The sequence below is a fragment of the Aquarana catesbeiana genome, linkage group LG08 (assembly GCF_042186555.1).
Source record: "Aquarana catesbeiana isolate 2022-GZ linkage group LG08, ASM4218655v1, whole genome shotgun sequence".
NCBI lineage: Eukaryota > Metazoa > Chordata > Amphibia > Anura > Ranidae > Aquarana > Aquarana catesbeiana.
Genome location: NC_133331.1, coordinates 277433213 through 277452841, shown reverse-complemented (window position 1 = coordinate 277452841; position 19629 = coordinate 277433213). Strand labels below are relative to the sequence as shown.

Genomic DNA, 19629 nt, shown 5'->3' with positions numbered 1-19629 from the left:
ACTGGAAATCGTTTGGATGCATTTGTCCAAATTATCCCCAAATAGCCGATCCCCATGAAAAGGTAAACCAGTCAGAAGCTTTTTGCATGGTGCTTCGGCTGACCAATTTTTTAACCACAGGATTCTACTAGCACAAGCGCAGGGCGGGACGCCTGGTGAGCGTCTATGGCAAAACATAATGCTCTTGGTAGCTTGGCCAAATCCCGGGCTTGCTGCTGTATAGGGACCTCTTCAAGGGCCTGTCTAAATTGGTCCGAACTTTCAGCAGACTCTGTTAGGGGTAGCATGAAAGTAGAACGAACCATCTCCGTAAGAGATTGTATCAGCAACTTCTCAGGCTGAAAAGGGTTCATCTACCGTTGCTTCCTCCGCAGAGGAGTCATTGGTTTGTCTTTCCTCCTGATCGCCTGAGGGTAAAACCTCATCCTGTACCCACTGTTCCCCTTGCAAAGGGTCCAAGGTGAGGGAGGGGGATCTAACACGCTTCCTATCCATTTGGATGGAGGATGCGATTAAAGCCACTAATCTTCCCTCTAGGCCCTGCAGGTGGAGGAAAAGGCATCTTCAGTCACGTATACAGGGGCTGAGATGTGAGAAGCAGCTGCACCACCAATTTGTTTCGCTGACTCACCCTGGCTTGGCATATCTGGTATTTCAGGTGAGGATGACAGTGTGGAGGCACGACTGGAGTTCCTAGCACCTGGGGGTGAAATCTTTGGTACCTTTTTGGTCTTTGTGGTGTCTTTTTTGGTACACATAGTCCTAAGCACAAAAGCAGAGGCACCATTTGAATGCACTATTTGCTGAACATAGTCTGAAAGTGTAATGCCACTATACAAGTTCAGCCTAGCGCTGGGAAAAATGTCCTTTCCATGTTAGGAATGCCCTTCGGTGCCCTTACGTGCCCCACTGCTCATGTGTCCCGAGTGTAGCCAGGCTTGCTTCTCCTTGCTTCAGCCGAGGAAAGACTGCTCCAGTAAAACTCTGAAGCCTGCATCCTCGTGGACGCTGTGTCCTATACACGGCGCCGCGCCTAGGCCCCACCCCTACTTTCATTTTTAAAAAAACGTTCCCGGGCGGTCTTCGGGTCCGCAGACCCAACACAAGGGGGGGGAGGACCGGGTCCCTTTTTATTGGGGTTCAACTCCCTTGGACCTGTAATAGCACCCCGCCGGAAAAAACTAGGTAATGTAGCATGACCAAAGCTCTGGGTCCCAGGGTCCAGCCCTGCAAAGAGAGGCATTACAGGCAAAACCTCGTGCTTTGTATACGAAGCCCGGGTACCATCCACCTTGGCCTCAGTGGCACTTTGGATGGATCTGGTCTGTGGAGGCTATTTAAATCCAGCAAGGATCCCACCTGGAGCTCCTCAGAGCAAATCTTCACTCGTGACCAACACCTTAGACACTGGCGAAAAAATGAGGTGTTCCCGGTATGGGAGGGGTTATATAGGGAAGCAAATTCCTGTTTAGGGTGTGCCAGTGTCCATCACCTGAAGGTGGCCTATAAATTACTATGGTGCTCTGTGTTCCATGATGTACGATAAAGAAAGAAGGTTTCTGAAAGCAGAGACCCTGTTGATAAAAATGATGGAAGTTGCAATTTTTTTATGTGGCACAATGTTTGCGCAGTTGTTTTATCTGTTTTCAGAAGAAAAAAACCACTAAAACAAATTTTAGTGCAAACACAATATAGTACCCAATTTTTTGGTAATATATGAAAGACTGGGTTGCGTCAAGTAAACAGATCCCAAACATGTTAAGCCTTAGGCCCCTTTTACACGATCGGACCGTTTAGGTCCGCCTGTCAGTTTTGACGGCGGACCTGAACGGGCGCTCCATGTTAGCCTATGGAGCGACGGATGTCAGCGGAGACATGTCCGCTGACATCCGACCCCGGCCGATCCACAAAAAGCAGACGGATGGCTCTACGTCCGGATCCGTCGCTGGCAGATCGGATCGGGTGAGATCTGATGAAAACGGACATGCTGTCCGTTTTCATCCGATCCCTCCACAGGCAGCAGCGGCGCCTGACAAGCCCCTCCCCGCTCAGTGAGCAGAGAGGGACCTGTCATCCGCCGGCTCAGCTGAGATCAACGGAGAGATCTCCCGCTGAGCCGGCGGACAGAGGCAGGCTCCGTGGAAGCGGAGTCCGCCTCGTGTGAATGAGGCCTTAGTCCAAAGACATGCTGGTAGATTAATTAGCTTCTGACTAAATTGGCCCTAGTTATATGAATGTGAGTTAGGGACCTTAGATTGTAAGCTCCTTGAGGGTAGGGACCGATGTGAATGTACAATGTATATGTAAAGTGCTGCGTAAATTGATGGCGCTATACAAGTACCTTAAATAATAATAATAATAATAATAATAAAAATAAAAATAATAAGCCTTAAAATTGTGCACGCTCGTGAAATGGCAAAAAAACGACAATGGCCAAAATTCTCCATAAGTGATGCTTTAAAAAGCCTTTACAATTTACTGATGGGCACCGATTGGCGTTTTTGATGGGCACTAACTGGCATCTCATGGGCACTGATTCACATCTAATGGGCACCTCTGATGGGGGCTGCGGTGATCATCAATGCAATGATTATCAGTGCAGACCCCCCCCCCCCGGTCAGGAGAGCCTCCGATCGCCTTGTCAGTGCGAACTGAGGAAAGCCGTTAAACGACATTTCCTGGTTACCGAAGTGATTGATCACAGCTGATCACATGGTAAAGAGCCTACGTCATAGGCTCTTTACCAAGAACGGAGATGCGGTGCCGCTCTGCGCTCCCCTGCGGGTGTGCACGAGCGGCTTATCCTGCTGGACGGCACATGACGCGCAGTCAGGATAACTGAGCCACTTTGCGGACGTCAATCCGCAATAGGGCGGTAGGGAAGTGGTTGTAAACCTCAGACATGAAATACGAACAAAGCATATCCCTCTATAGTATGTACTTGTCTCAGTCCAGTGTCATTTCTTTCTGCCGCCTCCTTCCTCTGTTATCTGCATGAGTTACTTCTGACAAGTTTTCATGACACCAAGAGGTAAAAAGGTGAGAGCGAAAGGAGCTCCAGCACGCTGTCTGTGATTGACAGTCTCAGCTCTGTTCTGTTGTGCAGGGGGGTATCCCTTCTCTCCAATCAGCTCTCACTGAGCTCTGCAGAGTGTAACTTCAGCCCTCTGCCCCCTGCTTTCTGAAAGCTCAGACAAGCTGTATAAATTCTGCACTTTGAACGGATGTAGAGAAGAGAAGATGCAAATAAACAGGTGCAACTTATGTAGGAGCATTTGTTTAATATCACCTGAGGATAGTCACTTCACTGGGTACGTGTGACGGTTTACAACCACTTTAAGGGGGAAAAAAAAATTAATAGGACGCATGTAATTTGTACTCACCGATTCCTATCATTATCAAAATCTTTTTTAGTTGTAATGTTGTCGCATTCAAGCAGGTACCGAAGGATTCGTTCATTTAGGCAACGTTCACGGAATTCTTCTGCCTCCGTTAGGCAGTGCATTTCACCCGTGATAAACCGATCGGCACTGTCCACGTTGTGGCAGCACACCGATTCATAATTTGTCAGCATGGGTCGGCAGTTCCCGCAGACACACCAGTCACTGTTGCCGATGAGGGTGTCCCCCGAGGGGCTTTCATCAGATGGTGAAGGAGGTCTAAGCCGTATTGGATCGTCTTGGAAGCATGGAGGCGTTGGTTGACCCGGAGGATTTACTCTCTCATACATTCTTTGAAGTAATTCTTTAAGTTCCTATTAAAAAAAAAAAAAAGTATTAATGTATTATGGTATAGAGGCAATGATAAACACCTTGTTCCCTAAAGTACTATCATCCCTAATATTTATACCATTGTGTTTTCCTTAACCCCTTAGAGCTGGCGCCTGCCGCCCCTTTAAGGGGCTTAGAATGCTGGGAGGCAGGGATTATGGTCATGTGACCGCAGTGATTGGCTGTTACAGCGGTCACATGATCTTTCTGTTAGACGTCTGTAACTGTGCTGGGAGCGCGCTCTCGGCACAGCTGTATTTGCACTATTGGCCGCTCAACACTAAGGCCCCGCCCCCTGAGAGGTTAAATGAATTGTCCCAAAAAAAATGGAAGGTGGTAGATAATCCAAAAATAAGCGAATGGTTCGATAGAATAGATGAAGTCTATAGGTTGGAAGGACTTAGATTCTCTGAAGAAGGTGGGAGAGAGGGGTTCCACAAAAGATGGGAAAAATTGAAAAATTGTTCAAACTGACTAAAGACTATAGTGAGGCAAAAAGGGTCTAGGGGGTAAGGGGGGTATGGGTGGGAGAGGGGATAAGGTAGGGTCAATTATAGGGGAGGTTAGCGGAAGGAAGAATGAGTACTGCTTTGTAATTCATTTTCTATTATTACCCCTGTTGAGAATACAGGAGTAAAAAAGATGTCTTCTTACCCAATTTTTGTATATGAAAATTTTGATAAAGATTAAAAAAAAAAAAAAAAAAAGGATTGTTAAGGTTTTATTTATTTTTTCTTTAACCACTTCCATACCGGGCCTATTCTGACACTCCTCTCCTACTTGTAAAAATCATCATTTTTTTTGCTAGAAAATTACTCAGAACCCCCAAACATTTTATTTATATATATATATATATATATATATATATATATATATATATATATATATATATATATATATATAGAGAGAGAGAGATAGATATAGATATATCTATCTATCTATATATATATATAGATAGATAGATATAGATATATCTATCTATCTATCTATCTATCTATCTATCTATCTATCTATCTATCTATCTATCTATCTATCTATCTATATATATATATATATATATATATATATATATATATATATCAGACACCCTAGGGAATAAAATGGCGGTCGTTGCAACTTTTTATCTCGCACGGTATTTGCACAACAATTTTTAAAATGCGTTTTTTTAGGAAAAAAAAACATTTTCATGATTTACAAAAATAACATAACAGTAAAGTTAGCCCAATTCTTTTGTATAATGTGAAAGATGATGTTAAGCCGAGTAAATAGATACCCAACATGTCACACTTTAAAATTGCACATACTCATGGAATGATGCCAACATTCGTTACTTAAAAATTTCCATAGGCGACGCTTTAAAATTTTTTACAGGTTACATGTTTAGAGTTACAGAGGAGGTCTAGTACTAAAATTGTTGCACATGCTCTAATGCATGCGGCGATACCTCACATGTGTGATTTGAACAGCGTTTACATATGTGGGCGGGACTTACGTGTGAATTCGCTTCTGAGCGTGAGCTACCGGGGACAGGGTACAAAAAAATATGGGGACAGGGGCGGTTTAAATTATTATTTTTTTTTTTTTTTTTTTTATGTTACTTAATTTTTTTTATTTTTACACTTCCTTTTACATTTTTTTTTTTGATCAATTTTATTCCTATTACAAGGAATGTAAATATCCCTTGTAAAAGGAATCGTTCGTGACAGGTCCTCTTTAAGGAGAGATGCGGGGTCAATAATACCCCACATCTCACCTCCAGGCTGGAAAGCATGAGATGTGATTGGAAAAAAAAATCCACGATGTCATGCTTACCAGCCGCGATCGCGGCTTTGTTTACATCCACGGCCTGGACATGACATCATAACGTCACGTCCGGGCCTCCGACGGTCATAGAGATGACTGGTGACCATCTGGTCACCGGAAATCTCTATGGTCGCCATCCAGCACTGATTGGCGTTTTTAATACGTTTTGTACTCTGGCATTCCTATAGTTCAATATCTACCTATCATACATAATCGTACAATGATCTTGACTTTGAATCTGAGGCAAGAAATTTGCAGGATTGCCTTCTTGTTAGAGGAAATAGCAGAAAATGCCTAAAAAAGGCACACCGATGTGCCAAAAGCAGTCCACGGGATTCGTTTTTGTACCAAGGGGAGTGTCCAATAGGGTCCATCTCCTTTGTGACCAATGAAGGATCTCGTCATTTCTGGTTTCAGAGACGTCAGTTCCTGGCTGATACAGTCAGGGGAGCAGCTGATTAAATGAAATCTGTCTTTAACCCCTTCATGCCTAAGCCTTTTTCTGACATTTTGTTGCTTACAAGTTAAAATCTGTATTTTTTGCTAGAACCCCCAAACATTATATACATATATATTTTTTAGCAGAGACCCTAGAGAATAAAATGGTGATCGTTGCAATATTTTATGTCACACCGTATTTGCGCAGCGGTCTTTCAAATGCAATTTTTTTTTTTTCAAGAAATACACTTTCAGAAAAAAAAAAAAAAAAACAAACAGTAAAGTTAGCCCAATTTTTTTGTAGAATGTGAAAGAGAATGTTACGCCGAGTAAATAGATACCCAACATGTCGAGCTTTAAAACTGCGCACACTCATAGAATGGCGACAAACTATGGTACTTAAAAATCTTCAAGGCAACGCTTTAAAAATTTCTACAGGTTAACAATTTAGAGTTACAGAGGAGGTCTTGCTCTAATGATCGCGGCGATACCTCACATGTGTGGTTTGAACACTGTTTACATTTGCGGGCGCGACTTACGTATGCGTTTGCTTCTGCGCACAAGCTCGGAGGGACGGGGTGCTTTAAATTTTTTTTTTACACTGTGCCTTTTTTTTTCTGATCACTTTTATTTCGGTCACAAGGAATATGAACATCCCTTGTGATAGTAATGTGACAGGTACTCTTTATGGAGGGACCAGGGGTCTAGAAGACCCCAAATCCCTCCTTTGCACTTGAAAGTATTCAAAATGCCAAGTTTGGCTGTTTTGAATACTGTAATTTTTTTTTTTAATTTGGCGCCTTTAAGTCTTCCGTAAACCGAAAGTGATGTCATGATGTCGCTTCCGGAATACTAGATCCAAGACCCGATCTAAGCCGCCCCCTCCCGCTGCTTGGGAAAACGATCGAGCGGCTGCTTAGCTGCATATTTTTAGCACTGATTATTGTATGAATGTCACTGGTCCCCAAAAAGTGTAAAAAGTGTCCGAATGTGCGCCATTACTAGTAAAAAAAAAAAAAAAAAAAAATAAAAAAAAATCTATAAAAATAATATATGTGTATATATATATATATATATATATATATATATATATATATATATATATATATATATATATATATATATATATATATATATATATATATATATATATCCCATAGTTTGTAGACGCTATGACTTTTGCGCAAAACCAATCAATATATGCTTATTGTTTTGTTTTGTTTTTTACCAAAAATATGTAGCAAACATGGCCTAAATTTATGATTTTTTTTTTTTTTTTTATTGGATGTTTTATAGGAGTAAATTTTTTTTTTTAAATTGTCGGTCTTTTTTTCTTTTTAAATTGTCGGTCTTTTTTTCTTTTTAAATTGTCGGTCTTTTTTTCTTTATAGCGCAAAAAATAAAAACACACAGAGGTGATCAAATACCACCAAAATAAAGCTCCATTTGTGGGAGAAAAAGGGCGTACATTTTATTAGGGTACAGTGTCGCACGACCGTGCAATTGTCAGTTAAAGTAACGCAATGCCGTATCGCAAAAAAAAATGTCCTGGCCATGAACAGGGGTAAATCTTCTGGGGGTCAAGTGGTTAAATATAATTTAAGACCCCTTTCACATTGGGGCGGTGCGGGTGTTACAGTAGAGCTATTCGGCCGCTAGCGGGGCGCTTTTAACCCCCACTAGCGGCCGAAGAAAGGGTTAATAGTACCCGTGTTGCTGCTGAAACGCTATGCAGGCGCTTCAGCAGTGCTGCCCATTCATTCCAATGGGCAGGAGCAGTGTATACAGCGCTCCCCCCCCCCCCCCCCCCCCCACAGATGCTGCTTGCAAGACTTTTTGTCCTATCCTGCAAGTGCACCGTCGCAGTATGAAAGCACTTGGGCTTTCACACTGGGGTGGCTTGAGAGGCACTTTTCAGGTGTTATTTAAAGCACTAAAAACGCCTGAAAAGCGCCCCAGTGTGAAAGGGGTCTTAGTGTCTTTTTTGCTAAAAATTTGTGTCTGTCTAATTAGGTGACTATGTGTCATATAAAGTTTAATGTAGATAAAGGTAAACTTATGCACTTGGGTGCTAAGAATATACATGCATCATACATACTAGGGGGAGTACAACTGGGGGAATCCGTAGTGGAGAAGGATCTGGGGGTTTTGGTAGATCATAAGCTCAATAATAACATGCAATGCCAAGCTGCGATTTCTAAAGCGAGCAAAGTCCTTTCTTGTATTAATCACTTAAGGACCGGCTTATTTTTCAAACCTGTTGTTTACAAGGTAAAATAATTAAAAAAAAAAAAAATGACATTGAAAAAAATGTGCCTTTAAGACGTATGGACGGGAGTGACGTTATGACGTCGCTTCCGCCCTGCAGTGTCATGGAGACGAGTGGGCGCCATCTTCCCCTCGCTCGTCTCCATGTACAGCAAGGGGACAGATGCGATCGCCTCCGCCGCTGCCGACGGCTCCGGTAAGCGGCGGAGGGGACCGGATCGCATCGGGAGGGGGCCCTCTCCCGCCACCAATATAAGTGATCTCACAGCGAATCCACCGCAGAGAACGCTTTTATCTTGTAACCGACCGCAAACGGGGATACCGGGGTTATGGCAGCTAGCTGCTGCCATAACAACGATATCCATCCCCAAAAAAGGGACGTACATCGGCGTGCGGCGGTCGGCAAGTGGTTAAAAAAAAAAAAAAAAAAAAAAGTGTCACTTTTATTCCTATTACAAGGAATGTAAACATCCCTTGTAATAAAAAAAAAAAAAATGACAGGACCTCTTAAATATGAGATCTGGGGTCAAAAAGACCTCAGATCTCACATTTACACTAAAATGCAATAAAAAGCGTTGTTTGAAAAAAAATAAAATAAAAAAATGACCCTTTAAGAGCTATGGGCAGGAATTGATGTTCTGACGTCGCTTCTGCCCTGCAATGGTATGGAGACGGGAGGGGGCCATCTTCCCCTCACTCATCTCCAAGCTAGGGAGCAGACGCGATCGCCTCCGCCACTGCCAGCGGCTCCGGTAAGCGGCTGAGGGCACCGGAGAGCAGCGGGAGGGGGCCTCTCTCCTGCCGCCGATAAAAGTGATCTCGTGGCGAATCCGCCACAGAGACCACTTTTATCGCAACTGCCGCCATTTTATTCTCCATGGCCTCTGCTTACAGAAAATATATAATGTTTAGGGTTCTAAGTCATTTTCTAGTAATTTTGAAGGTAAGGTTGAAGCAGAACACTAGTTCGATGTATAGAAGTTTTCGGTAACTGTTTGAGTTGAGGTTTTCCAGTAGTGCAAATGACCTGCAAGCTTCACATTAAAATCAACATACCTCATCTGGCTCCCTTTCTGGAGAGGATGGTTCTGATTCCTCGTCTTCATCCGATGAATTCTCAAAAGACTTCAAAGTAACAAAAAAAAAAATTAAAAAAAAATGGTTTAATATAAAACAGAATTTTTATTCTTCAGGCAATCAAACTTAAAGTGGAAGTCCCGTCAAATACTATGCTTAAACCTGCTTCCATCCCCATTCTAATCCCTATTCTAACTATCCCCCCTGTAGGGGACAGATGTACCTATCCTAAGGGCGCTCCGGTCCAGTCATGTGATTGGCTCCCAGTGCTGGTTTCAGTGCAGAGGAGGGACAGCCGACAACAGATGCTTCATAGTAAGTCTTTGGGTGATGTCATCACACAGACATTGGAGTTGTCGTTATTGCTCTCTCCTCTTCACTGAAGCCACTTGCTGAGGAGATCATGTGACCAGACTGGAGCATCCTCCAAAGAGGTAAGTACACACATATTTCCTTTACACTAGGGGTCACCCATCGGTGGTGTCACTGGGGAGAATAGGGCCCCATCGGTGGTATTAATGGGAGGAACAGTGCCCCATTGTTAGTTTTAATGGGAGGAATATTGCCTCATCGTTGTTATAATTGGGGAGGGAATAGTGCCCCAACATTGGTACCAGAGGCAATAATAATGCCCCACTGTTGGCATCATTAGGATGAATAGTGCCCCATTGTTGGTATCATTGAGAGGACTAGTTCCCCATTGTTGGTATTAATGGTAGGATTACTGTCCCATCATTGGGATGAATAGTGCCCCAGCATTGGTATCAGTGGGAAGAATAGTGCCCCAGCATTGGTATCAGTGGGGGGAATAGTGCCCCAGCATTGGTATCAGTGGGGGGAATAGTGCCCCAGCATTGGTATCAGTGGGGGGAATAGTGCCCCAGCATTGTTATCAGTGGGGGGAATAGTGCCTCATCGTTGGGATCATTGGGAAGAATAGTGCCCCACCGTTGGTATAATTGGAAGGAATAGTGCCCCATTGTTGGTGTCAGTGGGAGAAATGGCACCCTATTGTTGATATTAGTTTGCAGAATAGTTTCTCAGTATCAGTGAGAGGAATAATGCCCCAAGGGCCAGATAAAGACAAGCAAAGAGCGGTAGTTTGGAGACCACTGCTTTACAGGGTAGTTAAAATAGAGCTTAGAATTGGGGTGGCAGCAGGTATACGAAAAATTTCTTTTTGACTTTAATTCTACTTTAACCGCTTGCCGACCGCTGCACACAGATGTACTTCAGCAGAATGGCACAGGCAGGCAAATTGGTGTACCTGTACGTCCCTTTAAATTTGCCACCTATTGGGCACGCCCACCGCACGAGTGCGTCCATGGGTCCTGGGAACTCGATGTTTGCCGGCGGCCCGCAATTGCGGTGAGGAGAGGCAGAATGGGGAGATGTCTTTGTAAACAAGGCATTTCCCTATTCTGCCTAGCAACATGACTGAGATCCACTGCTCCCTGTCATCGGGAGCAGTGATCTCTGTCATGTTGTAGTGAGCCCATCCCCCTACAATTAGAAAACCTCCCTAGGACACACTTAACCCCTCGATCGCCCCCTAGTATTTAACCCCTTACCTGCCAGTGACATTTACACTGTAATCAGTGCATTTTTATAGCACTGATCACTGTACAAATGACAATGGTCCCTAAATAGTGTCAAAAGTGTCCGATGTGTCCGCCATAAAGTCGTAGTCACGATAAAAATCGAAGATCGTTGCCATTACTAATAAAAAAAAAAAAAATTATAATAAAAATGCCATAAATCTATCCCCTATTTTGTAGACACTGTAACTTTTGCGCAAACCAATCAATATGGGATTATTCCGATTTTTTTACTAAAAATATGTAGAAGAATACATATCGGCCTAAACTGAGAAAGAAATTTGTTTTTTTTTATATATTTTTTGGGGGATATTTATTATAGCAAAAAGTAAAAAAAATTTTTTTTTCCAAAATTGTCGGTCTTTTTTTGTTTATAGTGCAAAAAATAAAAATCGCAGAGGTGATCAAATACCACCAAAAGAAAGCTCTATTTGTGGGAAAAAAAGGATGTCAATTTTTTTTTGGTTTACAGTGTCGCACGACCACGCAATTGTCAGTTAAAGCGACGCAGTGCCGTACCGCAAAAAGTGCTCTGGTCAGGAAGGGGGTAAATCCTTCCGGGGCTGAAGTGGTTAACCAGTTCCGGGCCGCCCACTGCACATATACTGTGGCAGGGCAGCCTGGCTGAGAGAGACAACGTACCTGTACTTTGTCCGCACAACCTGGTATGGGGTGCGTGTGCGCCGCCGACGGCCCGCTCCGTTTGGACAAAGCGGGAGCCGAACAGCGGGTGCAATGTCCACCGGTGTCCCGCATTCGCTCCAGGGAATGACAGAACGGTGGTCTGCTGATGAAAGCAAAGCAGACTGTCCTTCTGTCAGACAAGAACAGAGAAATCTGTGCTCCCTGCTATTCGGGAAACACAGATCTCTTTGTTCCTCCAGTGAGTCCACCCCCCACACAGTTAGTAAGCACACTGAAGGAACACATTTAACCTTTTGCTCGCCCCTGATGTTAACCCCCTTCCCTGCCAGTGTCATTAGTACAATGTCAGTGCATTTTTTTTAGCACTGATCACTGTATTGGTGTCACTGGTCGCCAAAAAGTACCACCTAGTTTCCAATTTGTCCGCCACAATGTCGCAGTCCAGCTAAAAATTGCTGATGGCCACCATTGCTAATAAAAAAAAAAGTCCCTAAATCTATACCATAGTTGGTAGACATGATAACTTTTGTGCAAACCAATCAATTTACGATAATTGGGATTTTTTTTACCAATAATATGTAGCAGAATAGAAATTGATGAAGAAATTAGATTTTTTTACATTTTTTAATTGGATGTTTTATAGCAGAGTAAAAAAATATTATTTTTTTTTTCAAAATGGTTGCTTTTTTTTGTTTATAGCACAAACATAAAAAAAACGGAGAGGTGATCAAATACCACCAAAAGAAAGCTCTATTTGTGGGGGGAACTAAAAAAACAGTTTTGTTTGGGTATAGCATCGCACGACGAGCAACTGTCAGTTAAAGTAACGCAGTGCCATATCACAAAAAATGACCTATAAACTGTACAACTCAGTTGAACAAACAAATCTTTTAGGTGGAGGGAAGTAAAAATAAAATAATATGGTTGCATAAGTGTGCACACCCTTACACTAATACTTTGTTGAAGCACCTTTTGCTTTTATTACAGCACTCAGTCTTTTTGGGTATGAGTCTATCAGTATGGCACATCCTGACTTGGCAATATTTGCCCACTCTTCTTTGCAAAAACACTCTAAATCTGTTGTCATTGTCATGCTGAAAGATGAAGTTCCTCTTCATGTTCAGCTTTCTAGCCGAAGCCTGAAGGTTTTGTGCCAATACTGACTGGTATTTGGAACTGCTCATAACCTTGACTAAGGCCCCTGTTCCAGCTGAAGAAAAACAGCCCCAAAGCATGATGCTGCCACCACCATGCTTCACGGTGGGTATGGTGTTCTTTTGGTAATGTGCAGTGTTGTTTTAGCGCCAAACAACATATCTTTTGGAATTATGGCCAAGAAGTTCAACTTTGGTTTCATCAGACCATAACACATTTTCTAACATACTTTTGTGAGACTTCAGATGTGTTTTTGCAAAATATAGCCAGGCTTGGGTGTTTTTCTTCGTAAGAAAATGCTTCCATCTTGCCACTCTACCCCATAGTCCAGACATATGAAGAATATGGGAGATTGTTGTCACATGTACCACACAGCCAGTACTTGTCAGCTATTCCTGCAGCTCCTCTCATGTTTCTGTAGGCCTCTTGGCAGCCTCCCTGACCAGTTTTCTTCTCATCTTTTCATCAATTTTGGAGGGACGTCCAGTTCCTGGTAATGTCACTGTTGTGCCATATTTTCCCCACATGATGATGACTGTCTTCACTGTGTTCCATGGTATATCTAATGCCTTGGAAATTCTTTTGTACCCTTCTCTTGATTGATAACTTTTAACAATGAGATTCATCTGATACTTAACGGTTTTTACTGTAGGATATGACTAAGAAAATGTCAGGAAAGACCTACTAGAACAGCTTAACTTAATTTGGGGTTAATCACTTTAAATGATGGTAGGTGTCTACTGACTCCTATTTAACATCAGTTTGAATGTGATTGCTTAATTCTGAACACGGCTACAACCCCAGTTATAAAAAGAGGGTGTGCACACTTAAGCAACCACATTATTTTAGTTTCCTATCTTTACTCCCCCACCCTAAAATATTTCAGTTTGTGTTTCAACGGAGTTGTTCAGTTTATAGGTCACATTAACGGTGGAAAAAGTTCTGAAATTATTTATCTTGGTCTCATTTTTTTACATCATAGAAACCTGACATTTTAAAAGGGGTGTGTAGACTTTTTATATCCACTGTACCTGCAGTGATCGCTGGCTGTGTAGAGAAATTACCCGGCTGTGCCAAGAGCTGCGGTTAGCTGCAGCCACCGGCGACCTGTCATTATAGTGAATGGGGCTGCTAAGAGCTGCAGTGGGAATCTTTGGTTCCTGCCGCTACTATTCACACAGGCTCTAATCACCAGTGTGAATGTATCCTTAGGAACTTTTCGCAGTTGGTCTCAGAGAGTGGTGAGACCGCTATCTGTCTGTGGCTATTACAACAGTCATGACATAGCAACATCAAATACAACTCACTCCTCGATCGGAGTCCATGGTGTAGGAATACATATCTTCAATCGTTTCTTCATCATAAAGAAAATCCTGGTTAAAATAAAAAGAAAAAAAAAGTCATTGATCAATATGCATGATTCACATGATCCTACAAAGTATAAATAGCCCTGTGGCCTATATACATCTGCACCAACCCATTTTAACCACTTCCGGACCGCCCACCGTCGTTATACGTCGGCTGTTTGAAGAGGGATATCATTGTTATGGCATAAGCTAGTTACCATAACCCCGGTATCCTCTTCTTCAGTGAGTGGTCCGGTTTCAGATAAAAGTGGTCTCTGCAGCGGATTCACTTTTATCGATGGGGGGAGAGGGTTCCCCTCCCGCTGCGCTCCGGTGCCCTTTGCCGCTTACCGGAGCCTTTGGCAGTGGCGATCGAATCCTTCTTGTGGCCTGACATGGAGACGAGTGAGGGGAAGATGACCCCCACCCGTCTCCATATCATTGCAGGGCGGAAGCGACGTCAAAACTTCACTTCCGCCTATAGCTCTTAAAGGGACATTTTTTTTTTTTTTCATTTTTTTAAATGACATTTTTTTTTTTTTTATTGCGTTTTAGTCTAAATATGAGATTTGAGGTCTTTTTGACCCCAGATCTCATATTTAAGAGGTCCTGTCATGCTTTTTTTCTATTACAAGGGATGTTTACATTCCTTGTAAAAGGAATAAAAGTGACACAATTTTTATTTTTTTTTAAAAACAGTGTAAAAATAAAAGGTAAAATAAATAAGAAAAAAAAAGTTTTAAACGCGCCATGTCCGACGAGCTTGCGTGCAGAAGCAAACGCATACGTGAGTAGCGCCCGCATATGAAAACAGTGTTCAAACCACACATATGAGGTATTGCCACGATCAGTAGAGTGAGAGCAATAATTCTAGCCCTAGACCTCCTCTGTAACTTAAAACATGCAACCTGTAGAACTTTTTAAACGTCGCCTATGGAGATTTTTAAGGGTAAAAGTTTGTCGCCATTACACGAGCGGGTGCTATTTTGAAGCGTGACATGTTGGTTATCAATTTACTCGGCATAACATTATCTTTCACAATATATAAAAAAATGGGCTAACTTTACTGTTGTCTTATTTTTTTTATTCAAAAAAGTGTATTGTTTCCAAAAAAAGTGTGCTTGTAAGACCGCTGTGCAAATGCGGTGTGACAGAAAGTATTGCAACGACCGCCATTTTATTCTCTATGGTTTTAGAAAAAAAAATGTATAAATGTTTGGAAGTTTTAAGTAATTTTCTAGCAAAAAAAAAAAACTGTTTTTAAACTTGTAAACAACAAATCTCAGAAAGAGGCTTGCTTCTTAAGTGGTTAAAAACTCTCCGACCCATACGTCCACCCCCCACACCACTCTGACCATCCTGCACCTCTTAACGTCATATATTTGGCCCTCAAACGTTAAGAGGTGCAGGATGGTCAAAGCATTTTTTTGGAGCATATCATGCCCTGTCATATGCTTAGCTTTGCTCCAAAAAAATGTGCTTTAGCCACGTGGCAATCAAAGGGGCAAAAAAACCAAAACATTAGCCACAAGATTTCTGCTAAGAGTAGGACCAGCCCACCAACAGCTCCGCCTGAACACCTTTCATACAGCAGAGAACCATAACCAGAATCAATGAACAGCCACTGCCATAGAGATGTAATTGTGTGGCCCTTCTATTTTCTGATCACACGATGCATGAAGTGAGGACACACTCATGAGTGGGCACCAGATTCTCCCATGGTCGGAGGGAGATTAACATATGGAGTGGTATCATTCCTCTTAGAATCGACTACTTACTGTTGATCTTCCTAGCAGTGGGTCAGCGCCACCAGGAAATCTACAAAAGAAAAGGGCAATGTCAAATAAATCAATATTGAGCTTTCTTATATACAGCACTATTATAGAAACGGTATAAATAACAAGGACGCCACACACCTAAACAGCCCGGGTACTGAGCGAATGAAGTGCAGCTTCAGCCTGGCTCCTCTCAGGCCACGTCCTTTGATACGTTTCACCCCACCCACAAGGCCTTGTCATAAAGATGACTCTGTGACTAACCCCTGTGGGTGGGGTGAAACGCGTCAGTGGCATGGGAGGAGCCAGACTAAAGCCACGCTTTATTCAGTCAGTACAAGGCTGTTTAGGTAAGTGGAATCCTTGTTACTTATAACACGCTAGGATGGGCGCTTCAGATGTCAGCAGTGAGGATCACCGGAAGATCCTCGGATTGGCGCTTGGAGCAGCTAGAAGGGTATGGCGGGTTCACATTATTATAGCATGTCTACATTCTATTATAATGAATTAAGCCTGGTCTTGTCCATCATCAGCACCTGACCTCACAAAGGTTTTTTTTTTTAGGTGGACTGACACAAAATCCCATAGACACACTCCACTCAAAACAGTAGGGGCTGTTATAGCTTCACAGGAGGTAAACTGCATATTAATGGCCATAGTTTTGAAATGGAATGTCCTATAAGCTCATAAAGTTGCAGTGGTCAGGTTCCCATTACCTTTTGGCCACTATATGGTAGCTGGAACCTCTTTTGCTCTATCCCTGAGGGTTTTCCTGTTGGGTCTCGTCAAGGACTTGGATCCTACCACAGCCAAGAGGACACTGCTTGGGCCTGCTAATGTTTTACACCAAAAGGGCGATTACTTTGTCTCAGAAAAAAAAACATCCCCACCCTCTGTTCAATTTTGGAAACAATTAATGAATGCTAGCTTACCCCTATACAAGGATACTTACTGTATGCAAACTGAGAATGTTTCAAAAAAATCTGATAAGGTTTGGGCAAGGTGGATAGAAAATGTTTCTACAGCCACGATGCCTGATGTGTTGTAACCTATGATGGTGGGTCATCATTCTTCTCTGTAGCGTGAGACACACACACACTTTCCTTGAATTTCCCATTTCTGTACTGAGTAGTAACCGGTATCAGACTACTTATGTGTAGGCGGCATACCCCTGTGTGGGTGGAGCCACCTTTTCTACAACGTAATAATTTGCTCGACTTTTAACTCAATAAAAAGATTCATTAGAAAAAAAAAAAACACTTTTGCTCACTTAGGCTCAGTTCACACTACTGCGACCTGAAGGTCGTGCGCTTTGCCAGGCGACTTGGGTACTGCTTTGATGCGACTTTAGAAGCAACTTTTGGGAATGCTAGGCTAATCTTCCTGTAATGTCACATCAAAATCACATCAATATAGATGAGCAAGGATCTGACTTGTGCCAAAGCTACGACTAAGGCTACTGCCGAAACGCGTCAGCTTTATTGTTTTATTGTCACTCTGATGTACCAATAAACGACACTTCAAGGATTACAGTGTTGCCGGCTCTTCTTACTACTGCTACAAGCCAAACAGCAGTTGCCTTGATGTAGTACGTTAAGAAAAAGGGGGGATTTGGGATTATGAGTGAGATGTGTGTTAGACAAAAATAAATAAATTGAATAATGAGAAAGTTTATTCATATATTTCCTCAAGTATCAGGTTATAGCATTCCATGACCAACTTTAGAGCTGATATGTAAGTAATTTTTTGGGATTGCTTTTCTCCTCCTCCTACATCCTTATTTCATTTATTGGAGTAATTTGGAATATTTTTTTATAGATACGCATTCAGCACTTGCTTCTGAAGAAGTCGAACTTCATCCACAAAACGCGTCAAGCTTTTTAATGCAGTTTTTTATTCAATCATGCGTTTATATTATACCCTTTTCATATCTGCTATGTACCATGTCCCATGTGTATTTATATGAATAAACTTTCTCATTATTGTGCAATTTATTTATTTTTGTCTAACACACATCTCACTCAATGTCCTAAAAACCCCCCTTTTTCTTAACGATCAATAGGGATGGGGGTGTATGCTCGTTTGACCAGATACCTCATTTAAAGTCCCAAAAATGACCCCCTTTTAACCCTTGAAGTCGTACAGGAACCTTTTCTAAAGTCAGAGCGACTTCAGTAGTGCTAATTAACCGCTTCAGCTCCAGAAGGTTTACCCCCCTTCATGACCAGGCCATTTTTTGCGATATGGCACTGAAATTGACTGAAATTGTGCAGTCCTGCGATGCTGTGGCCAAATAAAATTTATGTCTTTTTTTGGTGGTATTTGGTCACCTTTGCGGGTTTTATTTTTTGCGCTATAAACAAAAAAGACCAACAATTTTGAAAAAAAAAAAAAAAACTAAATTTTTTACCTTCTGCTCTAAAACATATCCAATTAAAAAAAATGAATTTCTTCATCAATTTAGGCCAATATGTATTCTGCTGCATGTTTCTGGTAAAAAAAATCCCAATAAGCGTATATTGATTGGTTTGCGCAAAAGTTAAAGTGTCTACAAACTATGGGATATATTTATGGAATTTTTATTTATTTATTTTTTTTACAAATAATGGCGGCGATCAGCGCCTTATAGCGGGACTGCGATATTGTGGCGGATAAATCAAACACTTGACACTTTTTTTGGCGTGACTGAGCAATACAGTGATTAGTGCTAAAAAAATAAATAAATAAAAAATGCACTATCACTGTACGACACTGAGAGGGAAAGGGTTAACATCAGGGGCGCTCAAAGGGTTAAAAGCTCTAAAAAGCACATTCAGAACCCAGAAAGACTTCACTAGTGCCTCCCGAATTCCAAAACATGAACATGGTCCATAATGTGAAAAAAAATAAAAATAAAAAAAAAATCAATCTGCGCAGTCAACTTAAATTACCCACCAAAATTTACACAAGCCGTAAAGCTGCAGCTATAACTGATAGAGTGGATACACAACACCCCCAATAGTAAAAACATCAAAGTATTATAAGTGAAGTGCAAACAAATATTCTAATCACATCTAAGTATTCAATAAACTAAAAGTGAAAAGTGATTTCCTGCTGATGAAGCCCATACTGAGGGGCGTAACGCGTACAGGAAGCAGAGCCTTATGCCGACGCAGTCATCATGTTAACAAGTGGAGACCACTGGATGGTGAGACTGAAGGACTTTGTAAAGGCTGTGTTTTAGCGCTGTATGGCACAGGGTAGCGTCATTATGGTTTTGTTTTTATCGGTATACCTGCTATTTTAATAAACCAGTGAGCACTATAAGTCCCTTTTGTCTTATATGTGATGTGTGTGAGGAACATTGCTCGGAAAAAAAGCATAAGAGTCATTTGTGGGACAGTGTAAGGCAAAATCATTTAAAAGGAGACGTACCCATTTTTTTGGCAATGAAAACATCATGCTAATTTTGACCTCATTATATGCAGGGGTCAAAACGCTAAGTTGAGCAGAATCTGAGATCGCATGGGTGTTTTCAATCACTCAGAAGGTGGTCTGACAGGAATTGTGCCATTTTCTTTGGGGTGTTTGGATTCACATTAGGAGATTTGGACTTTTTCAGTTTCTACTCTCTACATAGGAGTGGATGATTTTCACCATTGGACAATATGATTTATTTCACTTTTATTTTATTAAATAATTAGCTGTGATTATAATATTTGGTTGCACTTCACTTATAATACTTTGATATGAACATGGTCCATGTGAAAATTTT

General features: G+C 41.8%; 1 protein-coding gene across 4 annotated transcripts in view; it reads right to left on the bottom strand.

Moving 5' to 3' along the window:
* The window catches only part of LOC141106530 (uncharacterized), a 60293-nt gene that overhangs the window by 9398 nt on the left and 31266 nt on the right, over nucleotides 1–19629 (bottom strand). For all 4 annotated transcript variants that reach the window (XM_073597373.1, XM_073597374.1, XM_073597376.1 and 1 more), the window contains 4 exons: nucleotides 15879–15918; nucleotides 14062–14127; nucleotides 9336–9404; nucleotides 3384–3754 (listed from right to left, as the gene is read on the bottom strand). In XM_073597373.1, coding sequence (XP_073453474.1) covers nucleotides 3384–3754; nucleotides 9336–9404; nucleotides 14062–14127; nucleotides 15879–15918 — 546 coding nt within the window. The remainder of the gene's footprint in view (nucleotides 1–3383; nucleotides 3755–9335; nucleotides 9405–14061; nucleotides 14128–15878; nucleotides 15919–19629) is intronic.